Consider the following 16,048-nt stretch of genomic DNA (forward strand, 5'->3'; position numbering starts at 1 on the left):
CACCGCCCGGCCCTCGCTTGGAATTTTTAATTCTCCTGCCTCAGTCTTCTGGCTGTTGAGATTTTAGGTATATACCACCACATACAACTTTCTATTTAACTTTTCACATGTGGGAAAAATATCTACACCAAGCTTTATGAGTATATTTTTTCACTTAACTTTCTATTATAATTGTTTTTGATATTATTACTTAATCTGAAAAGCTTGATCAAAGGCATGGTCATCTTTAAGGTTCTTTGATGAGCAGCACAATGCTCACAGCTATGTTTTAGAGAAGTTGTGAGAACTGATGCCTCCAACAGTAGTATAGAAGGAAGTCCATTTGATTTTAGACACAATACTGGTTATTATTACTACATAGTCATATTCTAGATGGTGAAAAAAATGGGATTGACAAGTAACTAAGAGAAGAGGGTGGAGATAGAAAGAGTTTAAGAGGGAGCAGATGATCATGGGCTTGCTCTGGACTATGGAGGCATGAAGAGAGGCAGATAGAATCTGGGTGACTGAGCCCCATTGAGTTTGGTGCATTCTGGGACATCCACCTGAAGATGCTCAGATGACTGTAGGATGTAAGCTCTGATGTTCCAAGGAGTGATCCAAACTGTAGACAGATTCAAGAAATGTTGTGGTACATGTGACTACTTAAACAGGGACCACAAGTCAGTTTGCCCGAAGCAAGGATGCTCAGCCTTTTGATTCTTCTAAATTCATTTTTTATTATTATTATTACTTTTTTGTTTGTATGTATATATATATATATATGAAAGAGAGAGAGAGAGAGAGACAGACAGACAGACAGAGAGTGGGTGGGGAGAGGTGGTGAATGGCGCCTGCTTCAATATATATGTGAAGTCTTGTGTGGATTGCAGGCATCAAATTCAGGTCATCAGGCTTACATGTATGGGAACAAACACCATTATCCCCTGAGACATCTCAGTGGCCATCTCTTTAGTTTCTTTAGGAGCCAGTGTATCTACCACAGTCTGAAAGATTTTTTTCTATATTCATAGGAAAAACAAGTATTTTCATTTGCCCTTTGATTTACTATGGTATTCAATTGGCCTTTCAAACTACAAACCCTCGTGCCTTAACAGTTAACCTTCCCTGTTGAGTCTGAAGACAGGAAGCCTGAGTTCAGACACTGGGAAATACCGACACTGACAGGGGGCTGCTGAAGGAACTGAAACTTTTAAAAAACTAATTGTGATTAATGCCGAGGCCCATAACTGGTTCAAATGCTAACAATAACAACGGTGGAGTGCTCAGGCCTAAAAGGGACATTTACATCATTTCACTCAAGGCTCAGGCATCACAGCGGGAGAAAAGGTAGCAAAGATATAATATCTGAAGGGGTATTTTCATCAGAAATACCTGGAAAGCAGTCCATGCTTCATAAATAACCTCCTAGCCATGCTCATGCAAACAATCCTAGTTAAATTCAGTCACACACACACACACACACACACACACACACACACACACACACACACTCATACACACACACTCATACACACCCACGCACGCGCACACACACACACACACATACACACGCACGCACGCACAACATGAAAGTTTGAGGGGGAACTTCTTGGGAAAAGGGGGTTCAGCTGAACGAGCAGGGGATAAGAGAGGGTAAAGCAGTGGAAATTACTGAAACCCACTATAGGACTGTACAAAGCAGCCAAGGCTGAATAAATTCACAAAAGCAAAGACAAACCCTTTTGTTTAAGAGACAGTCTCTCTTGCCCTGAATATTACCACATATCATTTGGTCTCCTCTGGACTACCACATTCCCCTCAATCTTCTTTTAGCAAAATATTCATCACATGGTAGATGAACTCTTTTTGTCTCTTTCTCCCAAATTCAGGGTCATCGTCTCTTATTTCCCACAGGCTCCTATTTTCATAGTGCATATCCATAAGTCTAACCACAGTAAATACCCAAGGAATGTTGGAGAAATGAATATGCAAATGTCTAGATGAAGGAAAATAGTTCTGTCCCACCCCCATGTCAGAACAACAAGGCAGAGATCAAGCCATGAGAAATGCTCCCTCCACCATTTACACAGAATCCTGTCTTTGCTACTGTTGGCAGGTAACTGCTGCATGAATGTAGACATCTTCAGGGATCTGATTGGTGGTGGGGGACAACAGAAAGACCCTGTTATCATGACCAGACAGACTCCCTTCCCTTCCCTTTCTGATTTTCCTGCCGCTGTACATAGGATCAGCATTCCCAGCTGATAATTGAACAAAAAAGAAGAAAGAAAAAAACTAAATGTCCCTTTCTCTAGTCTCCAGGAGAGGAAGCGCTCCCTAATCAGAAAGGAAGAGTTTGAATTTGCTATGAAAATTCTAGAACCTTCCCACCCATTAGAATTTGAAGAATCATCTTCTTTTGTTTTTAATAGTGGGTGGAAAAGAGTAGAAAAAGTTTGTAGACATTCAACAAATCTGCAAATTTGGCCATACGTATAATCCCAGCTTTGAGATGACTAGCCTATAGCACTTCCTTAAGGAACTAGCTCAAGAAAAAAGAGCCCCTACCCTGAAGTGAGAAAAGCCACAGGAAATAAAAGCTCATTGGCCTCTGAACTTCTGCTAAGCAGATCACTCCCTTACTGCCAATAATAGCAACCTGATCATTTCTACCAGAAGCCAGAAGGGAGCATTCCTATGCCTTCACATGGAGCTGTGCACGGCTCCCTAGTGTGATTTCTCCCTCCTCCAGACTGAATTACCTCCTGCACCCACGTCAACACTGGCCTGGCAGCAAACAACATTATTTAAACAGAACAAACCAACATCCAAAACATTCATAACTCTAAAGCTACAACATGAGTGTAATAGTTCTGCAAGCATGGACCCCTCAACTTCCCTCCAGGATAGATACTCACCGTAAGTCCCAGGTCTCCTTTTGGTCCTTGTAAGCCCTACTTAGTGGGAAAAAGAGTAACGTTCAGGATAGGCTAGACCAGCCGAGAGTATAAAGCTGGAGTGAGGCTTGAAAAACCACATCTTGCCTGTTCTCCTGGAGATCCGGGCTCTCCAATTTCTCCCTTTTCACCTTTCCTCCCCACATCGCCCCGTTCTCCATGGTCTCCCTGTATGAAAATATGGTTAAAAGATAAACTCACATCGTGAGCATTAAAGCCAAATAAGGGGAAAAAGTCCTACAGTTTAATTTGGTGCAACTAAAACCCCCTTAAATACTTAGAGTTCTTATTGACATCAATACACATAGGGAGAAAAATCATTTACACTTAAGAGGAAATGAGACACCTTCTGATCAGCTCCTTGCCTCCAGGAAACTCAACTGTTGTATAATTTACCAGGTTCCTGAGGTTTCTGTGTCTCCTACATGTCTCATAAGGATTTATTCTTTTATTGGTTGCCTTTGAAGAATGAGGGAAAATACATGGTAAGTAGAAAAGCTGCGGCATTTGGATTCTATGGCAGATGGCTCTTTTAGTGTGGAGAGAGGCACAGGAAGCATGAGATCTCTGTCAAAATCAAGGTTAAGCAATTGAGACCATATGCCTAAGCATTTCCATCAAATTCTGATTCACTTACCTTCTGGCCAGGGAGGCCATGGCCCACTGTGCCCTTTGAGCCTGGAAAACCTTGAGGTCCTTGCTCCCCCTATGTGAGATATAAGAAAGAGGTATTCTTATCAATTCCCCAGAATAACTCAGAATGTTTAGGGAGTTAGAAACTCACTTGCAGCTTTTTTTTTTTTTTTTTTTGGTTTTTTCGAGACAGGGTTTCTCTGTGTAGCTTTGCGCCTTTCCTGGAATTCGCTTTGTAGCCCAGGCTGGCCTCGAACTCACAGAGATCTGCCTGGCTCTGCCTCCCGAGTGCTGGGATTAAAGGCGTGTGCCACCACCGCCCGGCATCACTTGCAGCTTCTGAACCACATCACAGCATTACCCAATTTTGAGGGATGATATAAAATATGAATATAGATACAGATACATAGAGAGAAATAGATTTCATGATTTGCTAGCATTCCTGTGGTATAGACATCTCTGTCTTGACTGATCTAAAGCTATGGGTGTTAGGATTCTGTCACTCCAGCTATATGACCGCACATGCGCAGTTCAGTAGCTAAGAAAGGGGTCTTACGTCTTATGTCATCAGTGCACTGCGTGATTGTGCAAATGCACAAAGCGCAGTCATGCAATCAGCACATGCGTGGTGTAGGTCTACAAGTCCACCTGTACATGTGCAGAGGAATCCTTAAAAAGCAGACACAGACTCCTCCCTCCTCTTCTGCTCTCCCCGCCTCCCCCCCCCCCCCACCAGCAAGTGTCTCTGCCCTAGACTTGGCCACACTCTCTTATGTCCCCCACCCTTCCTCCTAATAAAGCTCTGATACTGGGTTTTGTTGTGCCTCTGACCTTTCCTCTTATGGTAACCAGTGCCACATATTTTTTAAAATCAACAATGAACACATGTACTTGTTCACAAATAGCTAATGTTTCAGTTTATCTTTGTATTTTCCTATGTTTATAACACGCTAAAAGCACTTATTAATAATGGGGAGAAAAATAAAACATTTTCCTCCAATCAAGGATAAGGATCTGTTTATATAATTACTATAACCTGTTAGTTTCATCTTTGATTGTTTATAGCAACAGGCAGGACTTGATTTTGGCTCTCCCCACACATTTTAATTCCCTCTCTTGTCCAAAACACACAAGGGCAAAAACAACATCATGGTATAGAATATGAAACAGAAATAATCACTAATAAATCACAAATAAGTCACTACTAAAAAGTCACAGTAACTATGCTGCTAAGAAATCTATCCCAAATCCGTACCGAAGTCTGTGTCAGGGGATTTGTCTGTGGCAGAGTACGAAAGATACTGGGGTGGCAGAGCTATCTTACTTCCCTTCATCATATGCTCAGAAGTTCCCTAGCCAACCCCAGAACGTCAGTGGGCACAATAAAAACTATAACCCTAGTCCCAACCTCACACTAGCTTAAAGAGAATAATGGGTGAAGGGAGAGATAAATGTCTGTTCTGCCATGAGTCAATTTCTCACAGCAGAGTGTGACTGAACTCTAGGAGTTCCTTTGTATCTGAATAGATTGCAAGCATTGGCTCCTAAATTCAAGATACAAAGCAAGTTCCTTAGAATGGCCAAATTTGAGAACTTGTTCCCTAAATGTCTTGTCTTTTCTTTTTTTGTTTTGTTTTGTTTTTTCGAGACAGTGTTTCTCTGTGTAGCTTTGCGCCTTTCCTGGATCTCGTTCTGTAGACCAGGCTGGCCTTAAACTCACAAAGATCCGCCTGCCTCTGCTTCCCGAGTGCTGGGATTAAAGGCGTGCACCACTACCACCCAGCTATGTCATTTCATCTTGGTGTCCTTGAGCCAAGCCTAATTCTATGACATAGCAGCCTAGCGGGAAGGACTGCAAACTCCAGACATATCTACGTGATGACTCACCCTCAAGAAGCTGTTGTCCACTTTTGACTTGGTAGAAATTATTGATATTGTTTATTCAGTTTGCAATCAAGAGTGATTCTCTTTTCCCACTAGGAAATCTGGAAATACTGAGAGGCCCAGAACTCTACATGGAAACTGGTGCCAGCTAAATAACACATGTGTTGTGATGAAGAGTAGGCAGAAATGTAAAGAAAACAGAACAACCTCATACTTACCAGAAAACAGGCTCCAGTAGGCATGGATCCCAGCCTTATCTAGAGTTTAGAAAGGTCTGCCTAGCTACGGACTAGGTGGCCAGTCCATAGAGAGGTATGAAGGACCCTAAGGAGACAACTGCCTGAAATTCTACTATCCTTCATTTTAGTTAAAAAGTAAACAATCCACATATTACATGTATAGTCTTAAGAAAGATGTCTCAGGGAAGGTCACTGTGTAAATTTGCTTCCTCTGATGTTTTGTGGAAGTGAATGAGGGCATCTTCATTCAATGAGATATTTGGTAAAAAGGAAGCTTTGGATTGAGGCAATGCCTCAGACCACTGGTATCTGTGCTGATGAGTCCAGAAGGATTCTTGGTCAGGTACAAGGGAGACAAAAAGTTCATGGTAGAACAAAGAAATCCAGTGGTTAGCTTTGTCCCTATCCCAAAGGAGGACGAATAGTAAAAAACACTGTGATACTATGATGTAATGGAGAATCACCACTGGGAAGTCTACATTTAGAGTGGCCTGGGAGGAGCTCCATACCCATTTAACAATTATGTAGAATGATTGTTTCTTAGGCAATATTTCAGATCTCTACAGCAATATTACAAAATTATCCAATAAAGGTTTGTGACTAGCTGCCTTTAAGAAGTGATGCAATTTCCCAACAAAGTGAAAAGCCATATCCTGAGGAAAATCACTGAGAAGGCATCTATCAAGAGGTAACTGGATGTCTAGGAGCCTACACTAAAATGCTTTCTAATGTAAACATTCTATTTATAGTTGTTAATGAAGGAAGCTGGGCCTCTGTAACATAAAGGATTTTCTTCCTTTGTAACCATTAGCTTTCCTGCAAAACACTTGAGGGTTTCCTAAAACTTTCAGAGTAGATCAGCTGGCTAAAAGCCTTTATTAGGTAAGCCCATGCTTAGTTTAGCAGAGGCGATTGTGCCTTAATCAGGTTTCCTTCTATGGCTCAGAAAAGTGGTAAAGAATGATTTCACTCTAGATTAGAAAGAATGCCAGAAAGGTTGTATCTATTGGAAAATATAATTAAATACACCTTTCAAACTGAACTTCTCAACCACTGTATCCCTATACTCCATTTCTAAGTATGGCCTGCTAAAAGTGGGATAGATTTAGCTTTCAATAATTGATTATTTTATAGAAAAGAAATTTACAAGAGTAATGTGCAACTATCTGAATCTTTTAATTGTTTGTATTACTAGTAAGAAAGAAAATAATTGTTACTCTTTTTAAATGTTTTATTGGGCATAGGAAGAACAAATCAAATTCATAGATGCTCAAAAAAGTGTAAAATGAACTTCTAGTTTCTACTCACAGTATAGAAACACGAAAAATAAATCATTCTTAAAACAACAACTATATATAAGATGTTTACATCATGAAACATTTCAGGGTAGGCTCCTGGACATCCAGTGACCCATGTGGTAATTGACTTCTCAGTGATTTTCCCTCAGGATATGGCTTTTCACTTTGCTGGGAAATTGCATAACTCTTAAAGGGCAGTTAGTCATAAGCCTTTATTGGACATCTTTTGTAATATCTGCTGTAGAAATATGAAATATTGCCTAAGAAACAATTAGTCTACATAATTGTTAGAAAGGTATGGAACTCCTCGAAGACCTCTTTGTATAAGTGAAGTCACTCTTTTGTAGACTGTCATGGACCTGTAGTTGTGGGACAACCACTGCTCAACATCTTAGAAAACACTGGATCCCCAAGAAGAGCAAGAACCTTAGCACACCCTTCCCTTATGGAAATACCAGATGTTATGTATAATCTGGCAAATAGGACTCAGATAAAATTCTGAACCTATTCCTAACAGCCAATGTGGCTGCTGTGAGATGATGGGACGCTGGGGCTACAGGCAGAAGGGGAGATAACCCCTACCCCCTGGCTACTCTGCTGGGACCCACCAGAGCTCAGAAGAAAGACATGCAAGAAGGAAGGCTGGGCAGGAGTGACAGGTGGGAGGCTGCAGACAGCTCCCTGTGGTGTATACAGGCCTGGACATAAAGCCACATCCTACTGCCTCATTCTGTCCAAGATGCTGCAACAAAACACTGGGGTGTTGTGGAATATTATTTGAAGGTGTGTTACTTTTGTTTATGTTGCATTTGTTGAACTCTGTGAAGCTGTGTTACTGTGCCTGTCTAAAACACCTGATGGTCTAATAAAGAACTGGCCAATAGCAAGGCAGGAGAAAGGGTAGGTGTGGCTGACAGGCAGAGAGAATGTATAGGAGAAGAAATCTGGGAAGAGGGGAGATGAAGTAACCAGAGACAGAGGGGGACTCCAGGGGCCAGCCACCCAGCCACACAGCAAGTCACAGAGTAAAAGTAAGATTTACAGAAGTAAGAAAAAAGGAAAAGCCCAGAGGCAAAAAGTAGTCCAGGTAATTTAAAGTTAAGAAAAAGTGGCTAGAAACAAGCCAAGCTAAGGCTGGGCATTCATGAGTAAGAAAAAGCTTTTGTGTATTTATTTGGTAGCTGGGTGGCAGGCCCCCCCAAAAAAGAGCCAAAACAACCAACAACACTGGGAGATAGCGGCTCACACACAGAGCTATCCATTTCTTACTGTCCGGGAGGCTGAGAAGCCCAAGATTCTGACAGAGGAGGAGGCATTGTCTATGAGGACCATTTTCTGGTTCACAGATGGTGTCTTCCGGGTGCATCTTTACATGGTGGACAAGCGGCTCTCTGGACCTATTCTGAGGACACTAGTTCATTTGTGAGAGCCCCGCCCTCTTGACTTAATCACATCCCCAAGGCTGTGCCTCCCAATAACATCACCTTGAGAGTGAGGCTTTCAGCATAGGGATTGTGAGTGGACAGAAATGTGCAAACCCTATCACCCAAGGAAAGGCATGGCACTCCCTATGGGGAAAGGTCATCTAAGGAAAGGACAACCAACATCCTTACCTCTTAGGCAAAGGTGATGGCTCATTATGGTGATATTTTATTTGTACTGAAATGTGACTTTATTTGTATGTAAATAAATAAAGTTGCCTGGGGATCAGAGCTAAAAGCAAGCCATTTAGCAGAAGTCCGCGCAATGGTAACACAGGCCCTCAATCCGATCACATGGCAGGCAGAGTCCCTGCATAGTCAAGGACACAGTCAAGCAGTGACCCGAACCTTTAATCCCAGTACGAACCATAGAGACCTGGAGGTCTGTATAGACAGGCAGTGACGAGGAAATCATGTGGTTGGGTTTAGAGCCAATGAGAAAGTAGAACAGAAAGGCAATAAAAAGACGGGTCACACAGGAGAAGGTCTGTCTCTCAGGGGAAGGACGGCAGCGAGTGGTAAGCTAAAGACTATTCGCTAGTGCTCTGATCTCTTGGGCTTTTAACTCTGTATTTGGCTTTGTGTTTCTTATTTAATAAGACCGTTTAGAATTTCGTCTACAGCTCACAGCAGTTGGAGGAAGGAAACAGACTAAAACCCACAGCAAGGAATCTTAGGAGCAGGCATTAAAGCTGCCCTATTGCTTGGGGCCAGGAATGCATGCTCAGCCCAGGCTGGCAGGAGCTGCCTGTTCAGAGAACTGGTATGAATTTTACCGCATATAAATAATTTTCCACTAAATAATGAAAATGAAAGTCCTTTAAAAATGGAAGGAATTGGAGTCAGAAAGCTGGCTCAGTGGTTAAAGTAGCTGTGGCTCTTGCAGAGGACCTGGGTTTGATTCCCAGCACCTACATGGTGGCTCACAGCCATCTGTAACTCCCATTCCAAGGATCCATCACCCTCTTCTCTGCAGGCACCAGACACACACATGGTATGCATGCCACAAAACATCCATAAACACAATTTTTTAATTAAAAAGAATGGAACATTTGACAAAATTTTAATTATGTATGTAGGTTAAACTGTGTGATACCAACAATAATTTTCTGATATTTACCATTGTGCTATATTGCATTCTCTATGTACTTGTTTGTAACAAAAAATACTGAAGTATTTAAGAGAAAAAGTAAAAATACCATATCTTCAATATACTATCAAATGTTTCATTAAAAAATAACATGACTATGTATACACACATGCACATATACTTTGATTTTTCAAATTTGGTGATATTAACATCTAGCAGCTCCAGATAAAGGGCCTATAGGAATTCTTTATGCTATACTTGCAATTTGCTTAAATGTGCAATGATTTCAAAATAAAGATTAGAGATCAGTGTATGAAAGGAATTAATCAGAGAATAAACAAATGCACAAAGGTGTCATCTATCCTCATTGGAGCAGCTGAGCCCACAGGCTACCTGGAGTCTGAGAACTCACATGTTAAATAAATACCAGAAGCTACAACAGAGTCCAACATGAGGATTTCATGTGTGGTGTGTGTGCACAGACATGTGTGCATGCGAGTACACCTGGTATGGAAGCCAGAGTGCCATTCCTCAGGTGTGCTGTGCATGTTTTTTGTCCAAATCTCTCTTTGGCCTGGTGGTAGACAATGAGGCCAGGCTAGCTGGCCAGGGAGTCCCAGGGAGCCTCTGTCTCTGCCTCTCAGCACTGGAAATCCAACCCAGGCCATCGTGCTCACAAGGCAAACATTTTGTCCACTGATCCACCTCCCTAGCCTGCAGTATGAACTACTTACGGGTATTTCTGCTCTTTGAACTCTGGAGGCTTTGACCATTACTAAAACCTTTTAGAGCTCCCAGGATTCACATTCATATAACCTCTGGTTCAACTTTTGAAACAAGCAATAGCATTGTCCCAGGTGAATACAATCAGGTTATACTCGCAGTGTGGTTACCACCTACCAGATTAGGACTTCCACCTCAGCAACATGTAAACGTTGACAGAAGTGGGACACCAGGCTACGTTTCACCAAAGGGGCTCTCTGACCACTACCACTGCCCCTTCCTGTTGGCGTTCACGCCACCCGAGTTTTCTCTGTTACCTCGTAGGGAACAACAGTGTTAATTTATAGAACAGAGATTTTTATTTCTGAGAAGAGATATGAGTTTCATATTTAGAAACAGTAACTAAGAAGCCCATGATCAAAGGGGAAATGTACTAAGACGTTCTGAAATGTTGGCTCCGGCCTGCTGCCTCATTGAAGATTGAAAGGCAAAAGAAAATAACAACCTGCACACAGGCTCTATTCGGTGAAAACATGAACCATCTCAGTTTTATTTTTATCTTTACATCCTTGTCATTTTACTGGAGAGCTCTCCTCCTAGGCATTTTCTATTACTTGCTAAAAGAGAAAGGGCTAAAATCAATAAGGCAAACCAGAGCCAGAAATTCTAGTTCAAACAAAAACTTCTCTGACAGGAGGGTAGCCTTGTCTGAGCACCCCAGAGACCTGGTTACATGGTGCAAACTGATGGAGGAGGGGACTAACATTCGGCCGTGGGTCAACGGGGACCTTTGAGGCTCTCGGCCTATGCAGTTGTGCAACCATATGAAACAGTCTAAACCTCAATACTTTGTAATGGTCCTACAGTATCTCAGGATTTCTTTTTTAAATGTCATTCTGCACTGTGTCTCTGTTCTACACTGCCTCTCCCCTTTCTGATCACACTATTACTAATAAGAACTTGGCAGAGGCACTTGGAAGTCTTGAAAGTGGAGAATGAAAACTTTCTGCCAGCTGGAATAAAGAAGGTGGTATTGTGTTAAGATGTTGACTTAGTGGGTGAATGGTACAGTTAATCAGACCAATGGCCAGCCTGAACAGTCTGCCAGTGTTTTGCCTGCAAGCCAGAAACCGCTTTGTACTGCTTTGTGGGCACAGCTAGTTCACAAGAAGGAAAATTTCCATTTTTTATTGGCCTCTGTAGTACATTAAATTGTACATGTCAATAGAAGGTGCTTGTCTGGGGGCTTCTCGAAAACCAGATTGGTCTGCTATTTGGGCATTGATTTCCTGAAAGTTCTGATCATAACACTCTGCTGTTGTATGCAGCAACTGCCATTTATTGTTTCCCTATGAGCAAAGAGCAAATTCGTGTCTCTGTGTAACTTCTTAACAGTCCTGTGAGCAAATACATAGATGATAAAAGTCGGGCTCCAACAATTCTCTCAAGTTACCACGGATTACTTCTGATTTTGCAATATTTTCAACAGTAATTCTGTTTTCCAAATTCAAGCTGACAGCCCCTCCAAACAAAGGCTCTACTACTTTTCACTCTTCTGTTCCAGCTTGGCACCGAGTAGAGGCCCGGGCAATTCTTCCCTCTCTAACCTGATAATCAACTGCTTCCAGTTCCTTAAACTCCCATCCCCCTGTGGCACTGCATTCCTCTAACTGAATGGCCCATTCTGATATGTTAACACTCTTTAATGGGGACCCAGACAGCCTAATGCTTGTTTGATAAAGTAGCCCATTTGCTTGAGAGGAGAATCAATGAGTAAGTTACATGCTATCAGGCAAGCATTTGTTGGAGCAGAGCCCCAGAGCTTCTGGTACTGGGCCAGAATATAATCCTAATAGGATGAATGGAACAAAAACATGGCTTCATTATATTTGATTTCCATTCAAATGGTGATCTAGTTGCAATTGTGTTTAGTGAGAGACAAGAAAATCATTCACAGATTCAATGGTTGACAATCCAACACCTTTTCTATGTGTTTTTATTTCTTTATTCTTCATGGTCCCAGTGTACAGCCAAGAAATGTCAGCCACATACAGCGAGAGTTTTCAGAACAGCTCCCATGGAAACTTCCAGGTGCTGGACCATGAGACTGCTGACATTAGTACTGATGGTTGTATCTTTTCCTAGGGCTGCTATAATGAATTGCCACAAATGTAGAGGATTAAAACACTACCCGTCTATTATCTCACAGTTCCAGGAGTGAGAAATCTAAAACCAGTTTCCAAGGTGTAGACAGAACAAGTTTTCTCTAGAGGCTCTGAGGATGAAATATGCTGCATTCATTCTTTCAGCTTCTAGTGCCTTCCTTCTTCTACGGGTTTCCCCATCCCCCTCTACTCCAGGCTGTTTCTAGCAACACATGCCTTCTACCACGGTCTGTCTCCTTCTGCCTGCCTCTTGCTTGAGACTTCCTCTGGGGTCCACCCAGATAACTTGGAACAACCTCCTCTCCCCCCATTCCTAGTTTCCTTCTGCCATAAAGTAATAAATCCACATTCCACAGGTGAGGAACGGACATCTGCATGATTCAGTGTTCAGCCTACCATAGTAACTTTTATCTTATTGCTATAAAACCAATGGAATGTGGTTACCATGTTATCTGTAATTAACCTTACTATATTTCCCTTTAGATAATATCACCAGTATGTGAATATGCAAGTTAACTCAGTTTACACTTTAGGATGTGGAGTTAAAAATTTTATATAACACTTAAAATATCTAATCGTGTGCTGTATAATGACATTTTGTTCAACAAGCAGCCATGTGTATCCAGCTGTGGCCCCAGAAGATTGTAAGAGAGATGAAAAACCCCCATTGCCTCCTGCCATCCTGGTGACATGTGCAGCCTGATCACCACTCACACCTTTGTGGTGATGCAAGCATGACACAGGCAGCCATCTAAAAGTAGAGAACATCGAAAAGGAGAGGAGAGAGAGTGCGAGGTGGGTTGGATCAAAAGATAGAACATGCATGCATGAAATTCTCAAAAATAAAAATTTTCAGAATTAAAAGTAGAGTACACTCTGGGCTGAACAGCCAGCTCAGTCAACAAGACGCCTGCTGTGGCAAGCGTAAGATCTGGGTTTGGATTCTCAGCACCCACATTTGAAAAGTCAGGCATAGTAGTGTGTGTCTATAACTCTAACACTAAGGATTAGAATGTGTGGAGATATGTGGCCAGTCAATCTGATCAAAACAATGAGCTTCTGGTTTGGCAAGAGGTTCTATCTCCTAAAGTTAGAGAACAATCAAGGAAAGACATGTGACATCACTGTCATGCTTATACACACACACACACACACACACACACACACACAAACAACACCACACATACACACCATACCACACTATGCATACACACAAACTATAGCACATGCAGCTAGGTATGGTACCTAATGCTTGATGATAAATATATGATGCTTTCTTACATACTAATGGTCCTGTATTCAATCATTGCATTAGAGCATACTCCAACATGACTGTAACATGACTATAAAATAGTACCTTATGCTGTTCTGGCAGGAAACTCACAGATGTATGTTTTCTACATCTCTTGATTGTGTCAAGAGGCCATGATAAATGGTGAGCCTATACCATCTGGATTTGTGTAAGGACACTCTACAATGTACACACAATGATGAGATCACCTCATGGCATCTCTTAGAACAGATCTTCCTTGTTAGGTAAACCATGACTACATCATGGCTCATAATCCACACTTGAAGACATGTGTTTCAACTAGTACCACATGGATTTGCTCCAGAGAGATATCAAAAATGCACTTTACCGTAGGATGGGGCAAGATGTACTGGCTGGGATGCTGTATAGGTACTTGTCTCTCACTTCAAAGGAACATGAGAGTCAGGTGATTAAGATACAAAATTGGAACTCTGAGTAGTCTTTCACTGCATGTGTTTTTGTTCTTACTTTTTTTTTTTGGTTTTTTTCGAGACAGGGTTTCTCTGTGTAGCTTTGCGCCTTTCCTAGAACTCACTTTGGAGACCAGGCTGGCCTCGAACTCACAGAGATCCGCCTGGCTCTGCCTCCTGAGTGCTGGGATTAAAGGCGTGCGCCACCACTGCCCGGCTTGTTCTTACTTTTTAATAAAGAGCTACACTTAACAGTAGGATTATATCTGAAACCTTCTTTCACTGAAGCATGCCTTGAGATGGCAGACTTATCTAGGAAGAAGCAGGTCATGTCTATGAACTTCTAAATTTCAGGAACCAAAAGATAGTCAACCAAAAGAATAAACAATTATAAATATATAAGTTGTCATCACAAAACTTATAATACATTATGGTGATACTTTATTTGTACTAAAATGTGATTTGTATGTTAATAAATAAAGTTGCCTGGGGGTCAGAGCTAATAGCAAGCCTTACCAGAAGCTGGGCAGTGGTGGTGCACGCCTTTAATCCCACTTGGGAGGCAGAGCTAGGTAGATCTCTGTGTGTTCAAGGATACAGCCAGCATGGAGACACACACCTTTAATCTCAATACCAACCATAGAAGACCTGGAGGTCTGTACAGACAGGCAGTGACGAGGAGGTCATGTGGTTGGGTTTACAACCAATGAGAAGGCAGAACAGAAAGTCTATATAAAGACAAACACACAGGAAGTAGCTCTCTTGGCTGAAGAGGATAGCTGCAGCAGTGAAGGGTAAGGCTCTTAGCTCTGACCTCTTGGGCTTTCATCTTTGCATTGTTTCTGTGTTTCTTATTTAATACGGCGGTTACTTCTACTATATATAGACAAATATCCTCACCTTGGTGACACTGTGCTCCACTAGTCATTTGGCTGAAGCTTTGGTCTTTGCTTCTAGTTTCTATGTATAACCACCAGCAGATGAGGAAGGAGTTGAGAAATCAGCAGACGAGCATTTGTAAAGAATCCCAGAACAGTCAAGGCACTTAGCTTGGCTGCTTGATTGCTTCCTGGACCCACGCTCACTGTCATGGGTTTCTATTTGATTGGCAGAATTTAGTCTCATTTTCTAATAATAAAGTTGTTCTTAGTTTAAATCCTAGCACTAAATATATTGTCAGGTCATAGTAAAAAAGCACCATAGCTTTGAAGGGTTTTGCCAGCTGGTCTCAGTTGCATACATCAATTTGTCTTGCCCTTCTGTCTAGATCTCTCTATATAAACCTGCCAAATTTCATGACTATCTTAGCTAACATTCAAATATACTTGTACCAAAATGATAAATACAAAGAGACAAGTGGGCTTAATGGGAGTTGGCTATGCTAGGGGCAAGGATATCTGCCACAGCCCCTTTGCTGACCATCTGTAGTTTCCTGGTTCCCTGCCCTGAGTCTCTAGAAGATCACATATTTTGCTGTTTGGTTCCTTTTAAAGATTTCTTTTAATTATGTGCATGCACGTGTATGCAGGTGGCCATGGAGGCTAGAAGCGGGTATTGGCTCTCCTAGAGCTGGAGTTACCAGTAGCTATGAACCTGCTGCCAGGGTTGCTGGGGAGCAAACTCAGGCCTCTGCAGGAACACTGCATACTCTTAACTACTGAGCTAGCTACCTTTCCAACCCTGGCAGTGTGGTTTAGATGACTTCATCTTTCCCCTGGTGTCCCTTGTGTTCTCAGGATAGACATGTACCAGGTTCCTTTCTTATTATTATCCCGAGCATCTTCTCTACATCTGTGACTTTAGTAGTAACCCTATAAAGCTAAGCTCCAGTTCTCTAGTCTCTATAGTCATTATTATCTCAAACTCCTGGCTTA

At 41.9% G+C, this 16,048-nt stretch overlaps 1 protein-coding gene across 1 annotated transcript in view; it reads right to left on the minus strand.

Annotated features, from left to right (window-relative positions):
- Col28a1 (collagen type XXVIII alpha 1 chain) overlaps positions 1-16,048 on the minus strand; it is a 178,117-nt gene that overhangs the window by 36,079 nt on the left and 125,990 nt on the right. Inside the window, exons 28-30 of the mRNA XM_052721312.1 lie at positions 3,577-3,645; positions 3,027-3,107; positions 2,901-2,936 (exon numbers count right to left, since the gene is read on the minus strand). Of these exons, the coding sequence (XP_052577272.1) occupies positions 2,901-2,936; positions 3,027-3,107; positions 3,577-3,645 (186 nt within the window). The remainder of the gene's footprint in view (positions 1-2,900; positions 2,937-3,026; positions 3,108-3,576; positions 3,646-16,048) is intronic.

This window comes from Peromyscus californicus, unplaced genomic scaffold, assembly GCF_007827085.1.
Source record: "Peromyscus californicus insignis strain IS unplaced genomic scaffold, ASM782708v3 Scaffold_6__1_contigs__length_162567912, whole genome shotgun sequence".
Classification (NCBI taxonomy): Eukaryota; Metazoa; Chordata; class Mammalia; order Rodentia; family Cricetidae; genus Peromyscus; species Peromyscus californicus.